This window comes from Lampetra planeri, chromosome 4 (genome assembly GCF_965212315.1).
Source record: "Lampetra planeri chromosome 4, kcLamPlan1.2.h2, whole genome shotgun sequence".
Taxonomy (NCBI): Eukaryota; Metazoa; Chordata; class Hyperoartia; order Petromyzontiformes; family Petromyzontidae; genus Lampetra; species Lampetra planeri.
Window position 1 is genome coordinate 8,826,369 of NC_136110.1, and position 24,466 is coordinate 8,850,834.

The 24,466-nt window shown below is 42.3% G+C and overlaps 1 protein-coding gene across 4 annotated transcripts; it reads left to right on the top strand.

Annotated features, from left to right (window-relative positions):
• The first annotated feature begins 77 nt into the window (after positions 1–77).
• LOC144717671 (ADP-ribosyl cyclase/cyclic ADP-ribose hydrolase 2-like) lies at positions 78–22,604 on the top strand. Of its 4 annotated transcripts, none has more exons than XM_078593214.1 (9): positions 78–7,302; positions 7,677–7,841; positions 8,247–8,370; positions 8,478–8,595; positions 9,699–9,760; positions 12,740–12,804; positions 14,040–14,120; positions 15,556–15,645; positions 17,996–22,604. In XM_078593214.1, the coding sequence occupies exons 2-9, from the start codon at positions 7,699–7,701 to the stop codon at positions 18,135–18,137; spliced, it is 825 nt and encodes a 274-aa protein (XP_078449340.1). In that variant the 5' UTR covers positions 78–7,302; positions 7,677–7,698; the 3' UTR covers positions 18,138–22,604. The 4 variants fall into 4 exon arrangements, with proteins under 4 accessions (XP_078449340.1, XP_078449339.1, XP_078449341.1 ...); XM_078593213.1 differs by having other exon boundaries at positions 78–6,613; XM_078593215.1 differs by having other exon boundaries at positions 78–6,613; positions 15,556–15,617.
• Positions 22,605–24,466: the final 1,862 nt, after the last annotated feature.

Here is a 24,466-nt window from a genome sequence, read left to right on the forward strand (position 1 = left end):
TTCCCTCTTAAAGTTTCCACCCGAAACATTTACTATAATACCCCAGTTTATGTCAGGGAAGGCCTGGTGGTACATCACACCTGCTGACTGTGCTGCTGAGAGAGGCCAGGTGTGATATGAAAACATCACCACTAGGGAGACAAAGGCCTCAGCAGCCCCGTGTTGAAGCTAAATATAACTACATACTCTCTCGTGTAAAACTTAAACAAGGGAATGGTTCCTGCCATAACATGGAATTTATGAAAACTATAGAGATAAACGTCAAGAAATGTTGATCTTAATTAACCAAAGTGTGGTAAACATGCCAATGTATTTCTTACGAACAATTTTGGGGCTCCATGTCCGACTCGACCGTCGGGTTAATTCCTCGGTGGTGCGCCCACATACTGACGTGGATTTACCCAATGCGCAATGCCAGATATTACAGACACGACGCGAAATGCACGACAAATGATGCCAATATGCGGTGTGAGACGCGCGACAACCAGAACAAAGGCTCGGCACGAACGCGTGGCAGATACCACCAACACTCAGAGACCGCCACAAATGCAGGTCGTTGTCGCCCGTTCCTGCGTGGGCCCTCGCTCGCTCCTTCCTCTCACTCGTGCCGCTGCGCACATCACCCCGGGGTCACACTACGCGCGTCAATGCGTGAACTCAGGGCGTTATGTCGTGCCGCCCCCGACTTCTCGCACACACTCGATCCACGACTTAGGGGCCGTCCATAAATAACGTCACGCACTTAGGGGGGTGGGGGGGTCAGACCTTTGTGACGATGTGTGACGAGGGGGGAGGGGTTTGAGAAATGTGACGTCACATCGAAATGCGCAACTTTAAATAAATGTAGAATTTTTGTAACAACACTAATTGTTATAACAACACTCCTACAACATCAGAGTGCAGCGCCACATTAAATACGCACTACAATGACAATAGTTTAAAGTGATTTTAAGCATATTTTATTTTCAAAATGGAAATATGGTTTGGGGGGGGGCAGAGCTTTATGACGTCATATTTGAGGGGGGGTCTGACTTTTTGTGACGCTGTGTGACGAGGGGGGGGGGGGGTCAAAAATCGTCCAAAATCGCGTGACGTCAATAATGGACGGCCCCTTACACCGAAACCGGTGACACCGCGCCGTCTTGATGATACCTTTATTTTAGGCGCAAACAAACCCTTGAAAGTAAGCAATCTAGTCGGTACGACCCGAGGGTGTATTGCGAGAAAAGCCTTCTCTGACGCTGCCTACCCACCATATCGCCCAAAGCGTCCTTCCCTCGTGCTGCGTCGCTGCAATCACCGGTGTCGCACGGACGCTGTGAGCGGCGAAGAGAGGGGGTAGTGTGCTGCTATAGACCGCCTAATGGTAAGGATGTTGAAGCTGGGACTGCACTGAGGGAGCCTCTTGGGGGCCTCCCTAATGGTGAAATAGTTTGTGGGTGATCTGAATTGGAATTGGCTAAACCCACCTGCCGAATTTAACCTATTTAAATTAATAAATGTCCCCACAAGACCCAACCTAAAAACTCAGGATAGTCATCTCTGCTTGACGTCCTGTTGACTAATGCCCCTCACAATTCCCCACTTACTGGTGTTCTGGGTAATAACCTTAGTGATCACTCCTTCATATTTGGGGTGAGATCATCAGCCAGAGCCAAAGCCCCCCCCCCCCTAAGATCGGTTGATAAGCACTCCATGAGACACTTCATCATAAAGGCATTTACTAATGATATGCTTCACTCTGATATTGACAAGGTCTACGATATCCCCAACCTGACTATGGCTTGGAAGACCTTTAGTTACACGTTTCTGCAAATTCTTGACAAACATGCTCCGTTGGTTAAATTTAAAATTAAAGGCAACCGCCCACCATGGTTTGATCCTTTGATTACTAAGCTCATGAAAACTAGGGACAAGGCCTGGGCATGTGCTCAGAAAAGTAATTTGGTCAAAAACTGGCTAGAGTACAGGATTATAAGGAATAGATGTGTAAAAAAAATACGGCATGCAAAAAATGCTTACTTTTTCTACACTCTCCTGGAATCACGTGGCAACGCCAATATCTTCTTGAAAACAGTAAAACGTATTGAAAAGGCATCTAATACACTTAACCGAAATGGGGACTATTTTTCAGAGCCCCAAAAAACAGTCGACAATTTTAACCTTCATTTTCCTGAAGCTGTTGACCTTTTTGATAATAATGTAGTGCCATAGGTGGGCCACACTTACCAGCAGTGGTGGACAGGGCCCATCTGCAGGTACCTGGACCCCCAGGGGAGGGGCCACTGTGCCAGCCCAAGAGGGGAGGGGCTGCTGGGGGCTCTAGGATCCTAGACAGCTAAGTCCTCGGCGCCAGGCCCTAGGATCCCAGGCAACCCAGACAGCTAAGCCCCTTGGCGCCACCAACGGGGGGCTGTGTGTGCTCTATGAGGTATCTGGGGGCACACACAACCCCACCCCTCGATGGGCAAGAGGCATAAAAGGGCCACTCCCTGGCCGATCGGGGCCAGTCGCAGCTCAAGACTCAAGACCAGCCAGCTGTGCGGGCCAGTGGTCGGAATCTGGGACTCCCGGCTCTACGTCCTTGTAAGGGCAAGTTCCGAGGAAGCCAGAGTCTAGACCCGCACCTTGGCTGGGTCGGATCAGGTAGCCTGCCCTCGGGTAATTGTAGCCGGGGGACCCGAGAGCGTAGTCAGGCTAGGCTGTGTTCCTAGGCTGTGTCCCTAGGCTGTAACAGAGTATCAGGACTGTTGGAGTGTTGTATTGTAATAAAGAAGTTACCTCTACAAGTGTCTCCGGAACCCATTACAATAATAATAATGTATTGGGAGTCAATCCTGCTAATGCAATTTCTGACACCCCTGTACAAACATTAAACGAATTTAGTTTCCAGCCTATCCACGAAAATAATGTTCTGAAACATCTGTCCTACCTCAAAGGATCCTACTCTTTCAGAGCAGATAGTAAAATATGTGCAGAGTAGTTGCTTATATGTTGCTGCTACATTCCTCGCACTTGATATTTTCCTTGCAATTCCATGCAAGGTTGTTTGTAGAAGCACAGCATTTGAAGCACACTCCAAATTATTTCAGCATATTCTTCCACTCTTCCAATGGCTTCCTCCTGAACTCACGGCATTTCTGGGAGTGAGGTTTATCATGCAATTGGCATTGCCTTTTTGGATCTTCTATATTTTTATTTGTGATGGTTATCTGTATGGAGTTTACGAACATCATAGGAAATACCTCAGTCTTGTGTACGGAGATTGGCACTCTCGCTGATCCTCGTCTCACCGTTGCTCTTTCGATTTTTGGGAGATCTGGACTGGAGATCTCCGTGGTGCCAAACGTGAAACTCGGGTCATTTCTGGTCCTAACCAGGTTCCAGATAAACTTTGAGAAAAAAAGAGAATGGGGGGAATGCAACCTGATGCTCTGACTTGTATCTTGAACCCTTTGTTCTCCATTTCTCCTGCCTGTCGAATGGCAATTTCTCTATGATGGGGTTCACTCCATGGTAGGTATTCAGGAACATGAGATCTGGTAAGTAGGGGTCAGCCTGTGCTGATTCAAGCTCCATCAGAAGATCTCCAAGCTCTCATAACCTTTTGTTGTCTCGACCAGTGATTTTTGGAAAGTTCTGAAACTTCTTGAAGAGGGCCTTCTCAATTATTTCTGAGCTACCATAGCACTCCTCGAGCCTCTCCCACACCGCATGCAGGCTTGAGGCAGGGTCGTCCATGTTTACCGACCGAATCCTCTTTGCGTACTCTGCAGATTCATTTCCTAACCATTTCATCAACAGGGCAAGTTCTTCAGTTGTTAGAGATGTCGGCATTTCTGATTGCATTCCTTAAGGTAGATCTCCAGGCTCGATCGTTCTCAGAGTGGTCATCAAACTTTACGAGTCCTGTGTTGATTAGCTCGCGGTGAGCCAGGTACCTTTCAAATTCCCTTATGCCTGCTGATCCAGGGTGTGTCCATACTGGCGCTTGTGAGGTGCCATAATTGGCTGTATTGCCTTGCATGCTGTCATTCACGATGGCGTTGAATTGTGGGCCCAAAAGGTTTCTATCACGTTGGTTTGATCCCTTTATGTGACTGTCTGGAATATGGGTCTGACTTGATGCATCCTTGTCTGACCCCACGTGTGCGACGCTGAGTCGGCGGCTAACTGCTAGGGCAGAGTATGCATTTTCACCATTCCCGTAGACAGAATTCATGTTCATTCGGTATGCAGGTGGCGATGCCTCGACGTCCACCTTTTGCTCAATATTGGTTGGTGGAGGAGCATTGGTGCGTTGTTTAGATCAATCCAACATATTTTTTGTTGGTCCTTGACAAGCATCTGAGTGTCAAACTCACTCCAATTCTCTTACTTATCCAGATCGGTTGCTGCATCGAGCACCTCTGCATGGGCCTTTGCAGCAGCTGCTTCTTTATTGAGTTGCAGGGTGCGCAACTTAGCATCCAGCTCTATCTTCTTTCATGTCATAGTAGCCACCAATGCACTCTCTGCTATCTTGCTTCTTCTTGTATGCGGGCCTTTTCAATTAGCATGTCTTCCTCTTCGGCCATGTAGGATTTACGGGTGTTTGCTGCTTCTGCTGTTGCACATGCCTGAGCCGCTGCTATACTGGTGTAATAAAGCTCGTTGAGGCGACTTCTGGAATCCGTCTTTTATTCAACTTGTATACAGCTGTTCCTTCACGCTGCTGACAGGCAGCGTGAGAGGGACAGATAGAGAGAGAGACACACTGCCACGTGGCAACCCGGAGCCCCGCTCCCGCGTGGCCCCCTTTCTCTGTTCGTTCCCGTTCTGACCACGTGTCGTTCGTCTCCACCCCTATTTAATACCCGGGTCATGTGGTACGTTTCCCCCAATCCTGGCTAGCCTCCATGGAATATTCCAGGCCCCCTCGTAAGCTGCCGGGACCACGCCCCTGACTCATCTCCCCATTGGCTGTGGCCAAAGCCAGCAGAACCAATCCCCTACTTACAGCTGTCACCTTTCCATTACGTCAGGGCCACGCCCGTAGGCTTCCCCCCATTGGCTATAAACCAGGACCGGCACAGCCAATCATCATGACAAGTTGTGATACGTCATTGAGCCTGATATATCCTCACATTACACTGGTAGATTATATCTGTGAGTGTGCTGAGCCTTTAGATCTTGTGGTGGACTTGGGTGAGACAGAGTACTGAGATTGTGTCTCTATTAAGCCTTCCACATGGTCCATCCCGTCTTGTATCACTGCCTTCACATTATCATTGAGCAGTTCAAATAAGTGCTCTTGAATGTGAACTCCCTCAACTGTCCTCACCTTCTTCAGGAGGGAGATGTATTTATTTGCCAGCAGCTTGTAGCTTAAACTGCTCACCTTCACTCGATGTATGGCCCGCTGAATTGAGGCCACTGTGTCTGAGGTGTTTTGAGGTTCAGATATGTCTGCTTCAACCCAATCCCATGCCCTTTGTATCCTGGCCTCAAAGTCTTGTTTCTCAGCATCATAGCTTTCCAATGCCCGTTGTGTCAGCCTATCCTCTCTTTGGGGCCTTGAACTCCCTTGGTCCTCTTGAGGCAGGTTGGGAGATCCTAGATTGCTTAAATCACTTGCATTAGCATCTCTCCCTGCTGAACTGTGGCTTTCCATGCTGCGATGCTTGCAACACAAGTTTAATGTAGACTTGCTGCAGAACTGGCTGCTTGAGAACTCCAAGCCTGAGGAGCTGGCTGCTTGAGAGCTCCCAGCCTGATGAGCTGGCTGGTTGAGAGCTCCAAGAAGAGTGTCTTTTTACTGTGCTTGCAGCACAAGTTTAATGTAAACTTGCTGTAGAGCTTGCTGCTTGATAACATTACAATAAATGACAGCATGCATCGTAATGCACTCAAGGCTTAACACAAAATATCACACGTACAGAGGTAATAAGGTTTACTGTTTATACTATATGTTGACCTGATGCAGGCAGTAATGAGAAGGACACTAACACTATTTGAACACATATAGTGTGTTGTTTGGAAAAAATGGAAAGAACTGGAAAGAGAGGAAGACCTAACAGAGAATGTCTTTACGACAACGACATCACAAGAGATCGGTGTAACGGTGCGTCCTTTTGCGACATGAGCTTTGTGGGTTTCGGTCCATAGCCGACCCTAGCTCTAGTACCCGCACCGCTGTGGTTTAATTTATGGTGGGAACTCTGTTTCACGTGACACACCCAATGACCATGTGCGGAGGACAACAACCCGACAATACCGTTTTGACAGATTTATTCAAATACGAACGCCGACGGGTGACAACTGCGGAGCAACCACCCAGGGTATTAAATGTTCCCCCAGTTCTTGAACAGATTACATAAAACGTTCTAACAATAACTTTACAGCCCTTAGGTGATCACTTCCCTTCTTCTCTGCGAGTCGAAGTCCCCGCAGTCTTCAAAATTCGGGAGGGCGACTTTCACGGCAGCGGCGGGTGGTTTTATATGACAATCCACTCCTGGGTGGCAGACAGGTGAACAGAATCGCTGTCCACAGTAAGACTCCAAGCAAACCAATAATCTGCAGTCACCAACACTCCTGGCTCCAAGACGACGGTTGCTGGGATGACACACTGGTGAGCAGACCAACAGTCAACAGCAGAATCCCTGTCGATCGCGCTCACAGGCCAGAAATTAGTCGTCACCACCACTCCTGGCTCCAACTTTCGACTGTACTCTTCAAGATGGCTGCCTCGTCCAAAAATGACGCAGCGAAAATTCACCTCCACGACAAAATGGCCACCTTACCAATACACCTGGGCACACCACGGCTGTGACGCGGTTTGAATATCTGACACCCTACGCTATGTTTATTTTCAACCTGACACTTTTCTCCGCTCTCGAAATTTTGCTCTGTCACTACTTATCTTATTCCAGGCCCCAATGGCCCTCACTACAGCAAAGCAAATGTTTAAACTCATACTCACGACGCCACACGGCCACCCCGCGCGTCCCTCACCCCTCCTCTCTCGTTCCTCCCCTGTCACCTGGTTCCCCTTACACAAGCTCCACCCATTCCTGTCAATCCGAATCTCTCACCGATCAGGAGACACCCTGCCTCCAAAGCCATCCTCTGACTGCTACAATCGGTGCCAGAAAGATGTGGCCACTACTTGGGCATATTGGCACAAGACAGAGGAAAGTGGAAACAAATGACGAAATGTGCAGTTGACACCGACGGGCTATCTGCCCCAAGGATCGTGGTGATGATGATGACTTTTTGTGTTCAGTTTATCGTCCTTCCCCCGCACCTCCGATGAGCACGGTTGGCTACGTACAGTGCGAAATAAGTTCAACATATATACATATTCAGCTTAAATACATGCAGATACTATTAATCATATCGTGTTTACAGTAGGCTTGGTAACTGCCTTCATGTACAATGTGGAATTTTGCCTGATTTACTGTGCACTGTTTCCTGATCAGATTGTAACGGTGATTGCGAACGCTGCAAAGATTGTTTTCCGTTGAAAGGTCTTTGTTCCATTTTTTAGTTTCGAGAAGTGCAGTACGTTTAAGTGTGGGTTGACTGCACACAGACTTTGCATTGTAGACACGCTGTGCTTCCACATACACACACACCCCACCCCGCATCTCTAGGTCGCTCGACATATAAAGTAGATTTGTTATCTTTCACAGTTTTGAATCAAACGTTTCGGCAATGGGCAGTTTTGTACTGTGGAGTATGATGCTCGTGGTTGTGCCGTGGGGCTATGGGCTTGCAGCTAAATTAGCCCCACCGGACTTGCAAAGTATGGTTACTGGAAGATGCAAAGACTACATTTCGAAGCATCCTGAACTTGGGTAAGTGTGCGTGTAGGCGTGGCTCTTAACAACGCATATTGTGGTGGTCGTGATTATGATGATGGTATTAATAATGGCAAATCTTTAACAATGCTTGCTGTTCTCTACACCTTGGTTTTGTTGAAAGATGTCATAATTAAGATGCTATTCCATTTTGAACTTTTCTGATTACTTATCAGGAAGATATACTCAGATGATTTAATCAAGAGTTAGGAACACCCGACTGTTTTATATGTAATGTGAATTCTTATCTCCATTGTATTTTTGAACACTGGTAACAATGTGCATTTGCAGGTATACAGTTGTCCTAAAAGGTCAATGTGGTGACTTGTCATACGTCTCAGGTCTGTCAAGCATACACGAGTTAACACTGATATTAAAACAAACATGTCTCTTTTGTTTTAGGAATAAAGCTTGTGGGTCTATTTGGGAAGCATTTTCCAGGGCTATAAACCAAGGCTGCAGGGTTTCTGAGACAAGTTATGCGGAATTCATTAGATTAGGAAATCATGCTGTCGAACGAAACAAGGTGATGTATTTTACACCTATTTTAAGTTAAATGCAGTATTTACAATATGCAAGGTATTTCATAGAATGTGCAACATGTTAATTTTATGATGATGATGTGTTTTTAAGGCATATTTCTGGAGTGGAGTAACAACATGTAGTATACCAGGAAAGACCCTGTTAAAAGACACGCTGATTGGTCATATGTTAAACGATCTGCAGTGGTGCCCCACTCAGGATGGTAAAGGTACGAGGGGAAGGTGCATACTTACCATGACATTTTAGTCATCATGACACTGAGCCAACCGTGGACATGCGTGGTTTACAACCATGTACCTCCAAACAGACGACCGACCAGCATATCGGATTTATTTTTGTAACAAGACATACATTTGATCTCATAATAAATACAAACAATGGAACAACTTCAAATAATTGAATATCATAAATGGTTGAAGAGTTAGGCTGTTTTTGATTTTCAATCCAGTTAAAAATGTTGGGTCTCCAAAATGACAAACAAGTCTAATTCAGGGCAGCAAAAAAGCAAATAAATCTAAAATACAGCACAAATAAATACTGTAATTATAACGTTATACATCTTGTCTTTCACAAACTAACATTACTAACACACTAATGCAAAGACAAAGATCCACCATATAGCCTTCAACAGACTCTTGCGGCAATTGCTGTTAGCGAACACCAATGATGGGCGGAACGGTACAATGGGGGGGGGGGGGGTCATCACGTCCAAATACCCTCTTCTCTAGGGGCTGTCTAGAGCTACCTCTCGTGGAGGCCCGTTCTGCCAGTGGTGGCATGGGCAAAGACATTGCAGGGCTGCACCTTTACCATTGCAACGGGATGAATAGGCAGTTTTAGTATAAAAGTCAGAGGTGATGGATTATGGTGTCATAAAAATTGTTTACTTTTCTTGAAAATTACCTCATTTATGTTTAAATGTTTGGCAGCAATATGCTACATTCATATATGCACTCAACAGTTTATTATTTATATATTTAATAATTATGCCCCCAACGTTTTCATCAATCGGTATTGCATCACGAGACGAAGAATCCATTTGGAAATATTTCATGTATATGATGGGGATATCACAGAGCTACCACCCGGAGAAAACCCACGAGTGCAAGGCAGCAACGCTGTATCCCATACATATGGAGCAGGTGGAATCCACATTTTAGTCGACTAAGAGAATGAATAAACGAAATCCATGTTGATCGTAAACATCACTGCAGAATACTTGTATAGTACCAAGCTTCATATATGTACTTTATATTAATGTATGCATTATATGTACAAGTGTGTTGAATGCGTTTTCTTTAAATGCTTTAGAGTGTTCAAAAGAAGATTGTAAAAATGCTGAGAAATTCTACTGGAGGAGTGCTTCAAGAAACGTAATAATTTCAATCTTATTTGTATCATAATTGAGCATGCACTTCAGTGTGTTGTTTAGAGCTACTTTGAATTCCTCTACATCACGAACTAGAATTATAAGTATAGATTTGGTGATCTGTAACGCCTGATACTCTACGCTGTGTGACGCAGGGTCGGCTACATAAATGTTCATGCAATTTGAAATATTTTTTTTTTCACTAAAGGCTTATGAAAATTGTAACTAATTCGTTTGTTACAAGAATAATAAATTTTCTTCAAAATATACGATCGCCGCATTTTATAAAAGCCAAGTGAGCCCCTGTATTTGTATTTTATCTTTTCGTTTTGTGCACCATCAGAACAATAATAATTAATCTATTCGGTTAATTTGTGCGTGACAGTAGTTTTCCTTATTTTTTGGACGTAAAATAAAAATGTAAACGAAGAAACAGAATAACTTTTAATTTGAACTCGGTGCAGTTTCACTTTGACGGCATTTGCTCGCATTTATAGTGAACATTTGTGAAAATCGACCTCTCCCCTTCCGAGTAATAATAAATAATGGATATTTAAAATTCACATTCATTCAGAATCCAGTAAGTTATTGTAACTGAGTGCAATTGTAAAAGCGACCCTCTGCTCACATTTTTTGCGAAAATTTGTGAAAATGTATCAAGTTACTTTTTTTATTCACATCAATACAGCATACAGTAAGTCGATACTTATAATATTGAAATAAGTCCTACAGCAATTGCACATTTGTAACAAACATACGTCGAGAACCAAGTGTTTATATTTTTTATTCAGTCTCACAGTTGAGGAAAATTTTCAGTTTGGAAAACCAATTTTAATTGAAACATTTTGTTGAGTTCCCATCCTATCAGGAAGAAAAACAGCTCTTATAATGCTATGATAACGGTAATTTACAATTGAAATAATTTATTTGCAAGATTGTAATAAATTACTCTCATAAAGAGTAAATTACATTCAGTACATCACATTCCATAATTTAGATTTTATTCAGATGAATCCAGAAGTGTCTACAGATGAAAGGAGATACAGTATAGTTTAAACAGAAACAGACAGCAGAGATTGGCGTAATCGATAGTCAAGAAACACTGAATCGTTTACGACTTCAAAATATCCATCATATGACGGGCAATTACACTAGTTTTTTTCATGTGTATTGACTTGTTTGGCATGCAGTTAGCTTTGCCATCTTGTTGGCTATCTATATTTAAAAAATACGCTCATCTACATGTCTCAAAAACCTTTAGGGTACTTCCGACAAGGTAGAAAGCTGACATTTGGTACATCGGTAGCTTTTAGGACACAAACAACAGTAAAATAAATCTGAAATTGCGAGGTTTTTCATTTTAAGGTCCCCAAATTTCGATTTTAAGTGCCCCATAAACATGTTTGCGCGTGTCATTCAGAAACCGTTCAAAATATAAGATTGCAGGTTTTTTCGTTTGATAGAGCATTAAACGGCGAATAAAATTTAAGTGAGAACTATTGTTCTATCTTTAGTTTTTTCAGCTATTTCGGATTAAAGCTATTTTGAACGAAAAAATACGCATTTTATGTTCAAATCTGAATAATTCGAAAACGGTAATAGGAGCATCCCATCATAGAACAATTAAGTTAATTCATTTTTGCTCTTTCTAATATAAAATAACGGAAAGTTTAAATTGAGGTGTTTCTGATGCTTACGTCTTTAAATATAAGAAGCTGAATCAAGTCAACAATTTTTGTTTTTTATTTCATGGAAAAAGACATGTTTTGGAGTAGTTAGTGTCTGATCGTAAATAAAATTGTAAAAAATCATATCAGGTTAAATTTGATATTTATGTAAAGCTTTTGCCTGGTGAAGACAGGCTTTATGAACTAGTATTGAAATGTGGCCGATAGGTGCATGTGTAGGGGTGATACGCGCTGGCAGTAGGGATCGTGGGGCAGCGCGTGGTGATTGGCTGTGTAGTGGTGACGCGCGCTGACAGTGATGGATCGTGTGGCAGCGCGTGGTGATTGGTTGTGTGCGCTGACACAAGCTGGGAAAAGGGATCGTGTGGCAGCGCGTGGTGATTGGTCAACTAGGGTGGGTGCTCACATCGCGGTCCGCATAGGCTCCGTCTCCTCGGGAGCGGAGGACTATAAAAGGCGATGCGCGCTGGCGCTCGGGGAGTTGGTGACCAGTGAAGACGGAGGAGGAGGGAGATAGGGCCCTGAGACCCCTAGTCCCGCTGTCCTTGTAAGGACCGGGACCCTGTGTGGCTCAGAGGCGGGACCTTGGGACCCGGGGCCGGACATCCATGTGAGGGCCGGGCCGCGGGACCCAGTGGTCGTGACCCATACCCAAGCTGGGGTGGGTCTGTAGGTTCCCCTGGATGCTACGGGGCTGGAGAGCCCGTGTGTGTGTAGCCGGGTGGAACGTGTAGCGTGAGCTGTAGTAACCACATGTGTCGGGTGGAACGTGTAGCGTGAGCTGTAGTGACCACACGTGTTATTGTGGCAAAGACAAGTGTTAATAAAGTGTGCTACCCGTCAAGTGGTCTCCCGCCGTAATTTACAATATTACACATGCATGAACTTACATTGAGAAAGCGTTGAACAAATGCAAATTAAAGACATCACATGCTGCCTAGAGAAAAAAAAGTTGTTTGAGCCAGGACTCGTCGCAATATGGGATGATGGCTGATGCACAACTCTGGCGAAGGAATGCCAGGGAGAAAACTCCAGACAAGATGACTACTGCAGAGGTTGAGCGATGAGACCACATTGTGCAGGAGCGAGATGGGATTGTACATCGCGAGATCACGAGGAATGGCGAGCACCTTGGAGAGGCTTTCTTCCAGCAGTGGACAGAGCGTTGCAGAGAATGGAAAACAATCCCTACATATATATTTTTCATACCAAGTATCCTTCTGCTATTCTACTTTACATTACGGTTGTTGCTGAGCAATGGAAAATGTGTAGTGCATGTGCTTTTCCGTTGGCAGTTTGCAAAGACCGTCTCAGGTATTGTAACCGTGGAGCTTAAAGGTGGACATTACAGTGAAGGAAGGTGAGTTTACTTTCGACAAACGAGGCAAAGAAACATTTGCCCTCCTAACACACAGCACAAGCGCTCATATGGCTTGGTATTGTTTTTTTTAATATAAAAATCCAGCAGGTGATTGTGTACAGTTGTGTCCAATTGTATGTTTGAAATGGCCAACTGTTTGACAGTGTAGAATATCGTAATATTGCCAGGATGTCGTTTTCCACTTCACCTAAACGCCGCTAATTCTCGTGCGTACGAAGTAAAATAGCAATGTTAGGCGAACTCAAAAAAACATTAACGCCACGTCGTTTGCGCAAAAGAGCAGCACCGCTAGCACGAGGTGCCTGCTGCCAGTAGTGGCGTTCAAAAACAAGTGTAATGCTCCATACTAGAGGTGTTTTGGGTTAGATCGCCTAAATATGTAAATATGTCGTTAAACCCGCCACCACCCGGCACAGCCAACTAGTAAGGGTTGTCACGTAAACAGAACGTGGCCAATTCGTCACTGGTACAGCACACCGGTTGCGTGTTGGAGAGCCAAGCCACAACATTTAAAAACTGAGTACGACGTTTCGCCAGCAATTAGAACGAGCTTCAACAGGCGACAGCCAGATTTGTGGAGAAGTCCACCTGTTTCGTTCCTTAAATAGAGGCATAGAGATGATGCCAACAATTGTGCGCTCTTCTTGCGCGAGGGGGGGGGGCATTAATGAATCAACGTACATGATGCGTCCGCATTACGTGAGCCCATTGATCTTGTACTTTGTGTCGATTGTGTGCACTAAAATAGCCGAACCAACGGTAATCCCTATTGAGGGATGGTGACCTGTATAGGCATGCATGTAAACAATGTAATATTTGATGGCGTGCTGTAATTGTGACGAATTGGCACGTTCTGTTTACATGACAACCCTTACAAGTTGGCTGTGTCGGGTGGTGGCGGGTCTTAACGATACATTTATACATTTACGCGATCTAACCCCAAAAAACCTCTATTATGGATGATATTGGTCGCGAAAACCTACGTGTTAAATTTTAATGCTGCACCTTTGTCTTTTGGGCTGTACGTATGTTGAACTTCTTTTGCACCTTATGTAGCGGTGACAGAGTCCTGCCACTGGTGCTGTAAAATTGTTTAAGGATTCCACTAATCGGTTAATGCTGTTACTTCTTTGTATATGGCTGGCTCAATGGCATGTCTTTTTATAATGAACTTATTACAATAAGGTGATGTTAAAATGTATTTTTTGTTGCAGTATTTTTCATGACGTGGAGGTTCCAGAACTTGTATATCCACGCGTGACTCAAATGGATAGTCGTGTTATCAAAGGCAAAGGGTGTGTATTGCTTTTTTACAACCTATACCAACTTATGGGATTATATATTTGTTATATGTTTGTGATGAGCATTCCAAGTAAGGTGAATGTCAATAAGTGTTTTGTTGAAGAATCTCAAGGGATCCTTCATCAACCATAATTGCAGTCCACCTCTGTCGGCCCAGCAGCATAAATGGGCACAGCACAGTCTATTGGCAGGTCATGTGTGGTGGGGTAAAATGTGGGTACTCCTACGCCAGGATGGAAGAATAGGCTAAAACGCCATCTAGAGGAACTGTACGTAATAGCATCCACGCACCGGCATTGATAAGAGGAGCCATCTGGAAGTAGAAACAGGACCCTGCGGGGTGGGCTGGTAGGAACGAATAACCAAAGAATATAAACATAATGTATTATTACACTTGTTTAGCCAGGAAAGCCTCACTGAGTGTAAAGGTTTTTGTAGGGTCCTGCCAAGTGTTTGCAGTAGGGGGCGATGTTGCTACACCTAATCGGACGATACGAAGGGAGAGTTTGAGGCCTAGTTCTAGGCTTTAGGCCTAGCTGTAGGCTTTAGGCCGCTGTGAGTTAATTTTTAATTTAAATGTTTTAATTATTAATGTAAAAGCTTTAAATTTAAATGTTTCTATTTAAAAACATAAGGGAATGTAACATTGTTAAACAATAACTCCCTTTCACACACGCGGGGGTACGATATGAAGGGAGAGTTTGAGGCCTAGTTCTAGGCTTTAGGCCTAGCTGTAGGCTTTAGGCCGCTGTGAGTTAATTTTTAATTTAAATGTTTTAATTATTTATGTAAAAGCTTTAAATTTAAATGTTTCTATTTAAAAACATCAGGGAATGTAACATTGTTAAACATTAACTCCCTTTCACACACGCGGGGGTACGATACGAAGGGAGAGTTTGAGGCCTAGTTCTAGGCTTTAGGCCTAGCTGTAGGCTTGAGGCCGCTGTGAGTTAATTTTTAATTTAAATGTTTTAATTAAAAGCTATCTCAGGGAATTATAAGGGAATGTTACACTTGTTTAGCCAGGAAAACGTCACTGAGTCCAAAGGTTTTTGTAGGGTCCTGCCAAGTGTTTGCAGTAGGGGGAGATGTTGCTACACGGACGGACGGATGGACGGACGATATAATCTATTGTAGGCTGGTTCACTTTGTTCCTACCAGTAAAATCCTGCTATTGTCTGCATTCATCCACACTTCTTTGCGTGGGTGCGAGGAGGAACATACACGGATAAGCTGGAAAAATAGGATTATCTAATTGCACTGCCCCATATCAATGGATACAATTATTTCAATTGTAATGCTTTGTTTTTTCTTGTGTTTGCGAAAAAACATAACATTGGTAACCCTGTTTTAGCCAGTATATCCTAAACTAATGATGCAACAAAATGGACAAAAATGTAATAAACGCCTGCATATTGTGTTTTATAGTAACGAAGGGACGTGCGACTTTGGAGCTCAACTTCAGCTACGTAGAGATGTAGAGAAGAATGGTGTGATTTTCTATTGCGTTGAAGTCACGTAAGTGATCCTTCTTATCCTTTTTTTCACGTGTTGCTTCATTCATAAATATTCTAATTCATGCTTTGATAATTGTGGCCAATGAGCGGTCGCCAAATTTATTCGTGTCTGTGGTGTCATTAGCCAACTGGAGGCAAATCTACTGTGGTGTAAGAGCATGTGTACGAGTTGCTGTGATCATATGATGCTGACAACAATGTGAGCATCCTGGATTTTGGAAATGTTTTCTACCAGATATACTTTCCACCAGGGACGTGCGGTCAGGGGAGGCAGAGCCTCATCTGTCATACTCCAATGAAAATAGCTGTTACGAAAATAAAAAATAATAAAATAAAAATGAAAATTTTTCCACTGATCTGTGTTATGTAATTTCTGTATGATTCCAATAATTTTTATAGTCAAAATCGCCAAATTTGCGGAGTTCCGCTGCAAATACAGGGAGAGACGAGAGGTGAGGTGTTGACGAGCTCAGCCTCCCCTCTGATTGTACAACCCCTCAGAAACTGGATGGAGCGCGGGCAATAAGTGCATGCCTGTTACTATCTCTCTGTAATCATTGGAATCATACAGAATGACATTTATAACACAAATCAGTGGAAAAATCGTATTTTTTTTTACTTTTCGTAACATCTATTTTCACTGGAATATGTCAGGTGAGGCTCTGCCTCCCCTGACCGCACGTCCCTGCCTTCCACCAGATGCTATCAACCTGGATTTAGCACCTATGGAAAAGCATTTGATTCTGTAAATGATCAGAACAATGTATATAGAAGGGATTGCTTAAATGTACAATGCCGTTTAGAGTAACGGAATATATTTATCAACATTAGAATGCAAAAATAAAGATGTAAACAGGTGGAGAAAGTATGAGCCATCTCAGACTGGTTTACAGTCTTCAAACAGCTATGAAATCGATTTACAGGAAACGATTAAAGAGCTTCACAGAAGACCTCAAAGTTGGACTTAAAATAAATATGAGCAAACCAAAGGGCACAAACAAATGTATGAATTCAAATAATTGTCACTCATAGAAATGGTAGAAGTATATATTCAAGATATTTTCTTTGTATGTTTTTTAAATAATAAAAAAATACCTGAAAATAGGGCATCGATACATTTAGGATGATGCAAAACAAGTTTGGATTGATATGAAAGTTTTCCATCACAAGAAATTGTATGTTATTTATTTGTATGATTTTTTTTTATAATTCAATATACCTGAAAATAGAGCATAGATACATTTAGGAGGATGCAAAGAAAGTTTGGATTGATCTGAAAGTTTACCATCAAAAGAAATTGTAACTTAAAAAAATTACTTCCGTGGCTTTCTTTGCAAAAGTGTTAACTGACATTTTGTGACTTCACTTTTTCTAACCTCAATATATATTAAATTAATACAATGTAAATAATCCGAAAAATAAAGAAATCTGAATTTGTCCTTATTAAACTATATTAAATCTGAAATATTTAAATCTGACATCCATCCCTCGTTCACATATCAGTACCTCTGGTAATAATTAAACTCGGGTTCTAACAAGTGATTTTATGAAAAGCAACACGCTCATTTAACTATATAGGGCATGTTTCAGTCGGTGCATATTGGCAGCTATTATATATTGATTAGAAACGTGGATGATGACAATGAAATAGAACACAAGCTTAAAAGTGCATAAAGAAGGTCAGATGTATGCTTGGAAATTACACTTGTAGATATATAAAGAGGCACAAGTGACTCAAGGAATATGCACATTTGAGATATTGACTGTTACTGGTAGGAACGAAGTGAACCAGCCTACAATAGATTATATCGTCCGTCCGTCCGTCCGATGTCCGATTAGGTGTAGCAACATCGCCCCCTACTGCAAACACTTGGCAGGACCCTACAAAAACCTTTACACTCAGTGAGGCTTTCCTGGCTAAACAAGTGTAATAATACATGATGTTTATATTTTTTGGTTATTCGTTCCTACCAGCCCACCCCGCAGGGACCTGTTTAAAGGGTAAGTGGGTTTAGGCAAGACCGCAAGGATGATTGAGGCTAGTAATGGAATGGCAGCCTAAGGACAGAACGTGCCCAAAAGGAAAACTATCTCCGAGATCCTGAAATAAGATCAATTCATGCTCAGGAATGAGACAGATTGTGGCATTGCTACACAGTGAAGGATGATGGCCAAAGTGAGAACGGTTAATGAGCAGAACCTGATGTATTGGGTTTCTTCATAATGCACGAATGGCACTAACGGTTTAAAAAAGCCAGTACCACATTGCACTGCTGAATATTCCAACATGTAAGTTTGATATAGATTTTTGATCTGTCCTTTGACTCATCACGTATTTTTCTCCAATCCAGGTCATCACGCAAGAGAAGAGATGTGTTCTTCCGCAAGGCACGGCACTTTGAATATACCTGCTCTGCCATCAGCCTTGCTCATCTTCACAACAACCCTCTGACATTTTTCCTTTTGGGTCTTGTGCTGTACAATGTATGGTGATTCAGAGAGCATTCGATGGGGGAGACTTTAGTTTTTTTTATTCTTTTTCTAGTTTTATGACATTTTTTGATTAGCTCATGATTGGACCTAGCTTTTAAATGGATTGCTTAACATATATATAATTGCGTGCCTTTCATGTTATATTAATAACATATGTAACTTGCCTCCTGATGCATTGTTATTTTTAGATGTTAAATCTTGATTACAATATTATTTTGCTTATTGCCATTGAACAATAAATCATTAATCAGGAAATTAATTGATCAATTAGATACAAGAGGTTAAATCCTAGATTGTGTAATGACGACTTGACACACTTTTATTGAGATGGCAATTTATTGAAGACGCATTCACTCGACATCAGGCGGAGATCCCACGACAACGGCCCTGAGTCTCCCGCGCATCTCCTTATATACCAACACGAGGCCACGCCCCCCTTCTCGATCATTCTCGCTGACTCTGGACGCTCACTCCACCGGCAGACTCGACTGTGTTCTTCCGTCACATGACCATGCTCCCTTCTCGAACATTCAAGTCGCCACCGGTCCCTTTGCACTCACAACTGATACCCCTGTCATTACCTCCCGTGGCCACTAATGCATTCGTACTGTAAGCTGGCTTCCCTATCATTACCTCCCGTGTCTACTTGTCCCCTCACACCACATGCAGGCTCTATTGTCATTACAATTTCATAACTTATGTACTGTATGTTTGGTTGCATTACAAACTTTCCCATAATGGTGATGACCTAATACCGTGTATGGAGCCTGCTAGATACATGTTAATGTGCATAAGGGCTCGATATTGCAGGATTACAATATGGTTGAGCATATGGTTATAAACTATGCAAATAAAAATGTCATCCCCCTTGAATCTTGACTTAAAGCTTTCATGACTGCAGGAATTAATATTCTTTGGTCTTTCGGTAAAGTCACGTAGATAGGTTCAAAGAAATAACAAAAAACTACGACGATTCAAGTGCAACACAAGCGGTCATTATCAGGAAAAGGGGGTTAACTTCTAAAGGCAAATTGGTTATAGAGGATTGATATGGGCGTAGCCCAAATGTCAGCAGCCAATGCTAATGTAAATGGTGGGCAGCGACCGCGATGGTGGTGGTTTTTCACCAATCAAAAGGCTGCCAGGTAAGAATTAGCACGTTAATGTAAGATCGTTGAGCGGCCTCCACAGCGAGCGCACTGAGGTGGCTATGTTAATCTGAGAGATTATCATGTTAATGGGAAATCGCAGAGCAGCAACCTCGAGGTCGGTGAGCGAGGTGGCTGTGTTAGTGTGAGAAAATGTACCTGTTAATGTAAAATCAGAGAGCCAAAAATAACAACCAACATCAGAAGGTGGTAGGATGGGAACATCACAGCCAGTTATGACTTTAACTGGTAAATAACGTCCTTCCAATGATTGCTCAGTTTGTACCCATCTTCTTGGTTGAAATTGTGTCTGAATTCCTGCATTCACGAAAGCTTTAAGTCAAGATTTATGGACTTCATGTTCATATAGTTATTCTGTTAGCTCCACTAAGTTTTAGTAGTTGTTTCATATACAATTGGTATCCTTTATTCAGCAGAGGTCTCTTCAGTCCAAAATGAAACACATATCCTGTTGGAGCTGTAGCTTGAATATTAAATTTGATGTCATACTTTCCAGGTCTCTGTGGGTTATAAACTTTGAAAACCAGTCTCCTGTTGCATTCCAAAGATCGTTTTCTGTTTGGTATATACCAGGGGTCTGCAACCTTTAAGACATAAAGAGCCACTTGGACCCGTTTCCGAAGGAAAAAATAAACTGGGAGCCGCAAAACCATTGCAACATTTAAAACAAATATAACACTGCATATATTGTTTCTTACCTTATTGCTATATACAGGATCGTGCAGTCAGCTGTCAATCTGAATAAAAAAAGGACTTTTTCACTTAACAATGTAAAATATATTTTTGCAAATTAATAGCTAAATTACCTGGTTAATGGGATTTTTGCTCCTGAACCTCAGTGCACAGTGTCTGCACATCAGGGCTGTAAGACGTCACCTTCATTTTCACACAGGCTTGCAAGCTGTCATCTGTGAGGCGTGATCGATGTTTGTTTTTAATATAGTTCATGTTGGAGAAGACCTGCTCACATACATATGTGGAGCCGAAGATCGACAGGACTCCAAATGCATACTTTTTCATGTTTATATAAGTGTTGGGGATGGCATTCCATGTTTCGAATACAAGTTTGTCCTATTTGGGAAGGTTTTCAATATCACTCCATTTATGATTCTGAGCCAGAATGGCCTTCTGACGGGCAACATCCTCAAGAGTAGCGGTCAAGCATTTGAACTTGGACACCCATATATCTTTGTCGGCTATATCGGCCAGTTCCATCTCAAGATCAGGTTGACTTACACCTGCAAATGCAGTCATATTCAATAGGGATGGATCGATCGCCAGGGGAGTGACAGGGAAGGATAATGTCGTTTTTTCCTCTCTGAACTCACAGAATCGTTTCCCAAACGAACTTTGCATTGTGGTGATTGCAGACTTGAAATATTCCAAATTTATCGTATCATGACTTTGTTTGAACTCTCTCAAAGAGGGAAAGTGAGACAGTGTACCTCTCTGTAAATCTTTGACAAACACTGTCAACTTGCGCTCGAATGCCAAAACCTCCTCCAGCATGTGCAGGGCTGTGCCTCCTTTCCCCTGAAGGGTTGTATTTAGCGTGTTTAGATGTGCTGTCATGTCTACCATAAAATGTAATTTTTCCAGCCACTCTGGCTGTTCCAGCTCAGCAAAGGTGAGCTCTTTGCTGCCCAGGAAGGTTTTTACTTCTTCCAAACATGTGACAAAGCAACGGCAACGTTATTGCCTGTCACCGGGCGGGCAGTGTGGAGCGGAGCGGCGACCTGTCAGCAGCGGCAACGCCAGAGCAGGTGTCACAGTGCGCCTCCTCCCCTCGCTAGCATCCGCCCCGGAGCCGCGGTCAAGGTTCAAAAGAGCCGCATGCGGCTCCGGAGCCGCAGGTTGCCGACCCCTGGTATATACAAAGCCTTGAATTTACCGTGAAAATATTCCATTGCCGTGCACACTTTCAACAACCGGTCTGTGTTACCACGAGACACTCCCGCATGTGTGAGCCTCGGTATGTCTTCGACCTGATTACGTATCGATAAAGCTATTTTTATTTTGTAATGAAAGGGTTAAGCACTGCTATACATTGTACACACACAGGTAATACGGTTTAATGTCTGTATACTATATTCATCTGATATAGTACTCTCTGGTTCTTTCGGTAAAGTCACGTAGATAGAAAAAATAATAAAATAAAACATGGCGTTTCGGTCGCAACACAATTGTCCGACCGAAACGTCGTGTTTTCTTTTTTTCAACCTAAGTGACTTTACCGAAAGAACCAGAGAGTATAGATTCCTACAGTCACGAATGCTTAAAATCAAGATCTTTATAGTGTTTATAAATACATGTAAATACTCTTCATTGTATGTTATACTGTATAACTATGCACAATGTGGGCTTTGACCTTATGTAGGGGTGATGTAGGGGTGTCAGGGGAAGGATTCTCACCAATAGGAGGGGTAGTGGGACGGTGACAGGAGAAGGGGGAGGAGTTAGCGAGGAGAGATAAGGGGGAAACGGACAGGCAGAAGGGGAGCTTGGCTAGAACGGGATTGAGACGGCTGGGGACTGGTGTGGATGGGAGAAAAGGATTAAAACACGAACCCCATGCAACCTTGTGTCGGCTCTCCTTTACATTTATGTACCATACATTCTTGACTGATAAAAATGTTGATTGCGAACGCTGCAACAAGTGTAAAGAATCTTGTTGAAAGGCTTTTGTGCCTTTTGTCCCTTTTTAGTTTCTGGAAGTAATGCATTTAAATACAAGTGTGAGTGGACTGCACGAAGACATTGCATTGCAGGAGGGCTGTGCTTTCACACACAACGTGTCTTTAGGTTGCTCCTCAGTGATAGTAGACTTGATCTTGATTTGAAGCTTTCGTGACTGCAGGAATCCATACTCATTGGTTCTTTCAGTAAAGTGACTTTACCGAAAGAACCAAAGAGTATAGTAGACTGTGTATTTCACAGTTCTGCTTCAAACATTTGGGCAATGGGCAGTTTTGTACTGTGGGGTTTGATGCTCGTGATTGTACCGTGCGACTATGGGATTGCAGCAGACAAAGTACCATTAGGCATCTTCGAACTGCAAAACAAGGTTACTGGAAGATGCATAGAATTCATAAAGGCTAATAAAACGAAATATCCTGAACTAGAGTGAGTATGCGTGCGTGCAGGCGTGAGTCTCGCCTGAACTCCCATTTGTGTGAAATTAACAACGCGTATTGGTGGTGGTGGTGATTACGGTGATGGTGCTGAAGATGATGGTATCGTTGATGATGGCTTATTGTTTTATATAACTCTGCATTTTAAATATATCACATTACTAAGAGACTTTTCCCATTCCTAACTTATTTGTATATTCAGATTGTTTACTTATCAGTAAGGTATACTCAGATATGTCCGTATACGATGTTAGCAACTGTTTTACATTTGTTATGAATTGTTATCTCCATTTTTTTAGCTGTGTTCAGATGAAATGTATTTTAAGTACCAAAGTTTTGCATAAGGATTTAAGGATGCACTTCTAAATGTGGTAACACTGCAGTATTCAGTGGTTCTAAAAGATGATTAGAAGGCATTTATAATATTCCTGAGGCAGGCCATAGGTTTAAAGTTTGCGATGGTATATGTCTTGGCACTGTCCAGTATAAACTAGTTAAACCTGATATTGAAACAAACATGTTTCGTTTGTTAAGGAAAAAAGATTGTGAGAAGATTTGGGAAGCATTTAACAGTTCCATAAACAATTGTAACGACCCTGAGAATGGTGACATAAATTTTATAAAATTAACCCATCATTCTGTGGAACGAGACAAGGTGATGTATTCACACCTATTTTTGGGTCATTAATTTACAAGATACAATATTTTTTATATAATATTTGCGTGCAACATTTTCATTTTATGATTATGTGTTTTTAGGCACTATTCTGGAGTGGACTAAAAGATTGTCCAATACTAGACCATATCCGGGTAACCGACACACTGCTTGGTTATATGGTAAACAACCTGACCTGGAACTTCACTTTGGATGGTAATAGTATGAGGGGAAGGTGCTCACTACCCTGGCATTTTAGTCATCACCACACTGAGTTAACCGTTTACATGCGTGGTTTCCAAACTTACATTTGTCGTGTATCGCCTAACAGATTAGAGTACCAACATCACCCCCGTGTTAAAGGGCCTTTTCCCAATACCACTAGAAGCCATGCTGCCCCCAAGTGATGGAAGCCATATCTGGTGGAATGCTGTGTTCCCATCCTTATTAATTTTGTTGAAAAAGTTATTCATTAGAAAATATAAATTTACAAATTCTATTATATTTTAGTCAACGATAGCTGAGTGGACCAAAATCATCAAGCATGGCAATGAGAAATACCTACCAATGGTTGACTAAATATGACAAGGCAATATCAACTAATTTGAATAAAGATGCAAGCTCAGATAATTGAGTAATATTATTAGAGACTGCAATGTAATAAAGAAGACCAATTACTGTAAGTTATATGTGCATATAAAAGTATTTATTGTGTTCACTGATTGACTGAACTGATAATATTGGTGAGTGGAGGAAATTGTCCACCTCACACCAACATTAAATAAGAGTAAATGTATTTATTACTTTAGATGATTTAGTTAACTAGGTGAGAACTCAAGAGACCAGGATAGTCTAATTTGCAAGAGTAACTTGAGTCTCCAAATTTACAAAAGCAAAACAAATAAAATTAAGGACAGCAATGAAGCAAATATAAATCGGGACCAAAACAATAATCGCTATAAAATTCGAAATACAGCATACATAAATATTCTCCACATTATACGATGCTCCAGAATGTAAGATGCAGCCCAATAAATAATTATCATACAGTTATTAATCTAGTTTTTCACATACTAACATATACACACGAACACACTATAGTTTTTAACAGACTGTTGGGGATAGCTCCGTTAGTCACCACCAATGAGGCCCCTTCTGCCAGCAGTTGCATGAGCAAGGACATTGCAGGGGTGCACCTTTAACTTAAAAACGTGATACATTTGTAGTTTTAGTCTAAAAGTCAGACATGTGATGGTATTATAAAAAAAAAACTGTATGTTGCTGGAAAAGACCTGATTAGCAGCAATATGCCACGTTCATACATGCAGTGATATTTATTATTGAAAATTTTAACATTGAGTAATTATTACCCTG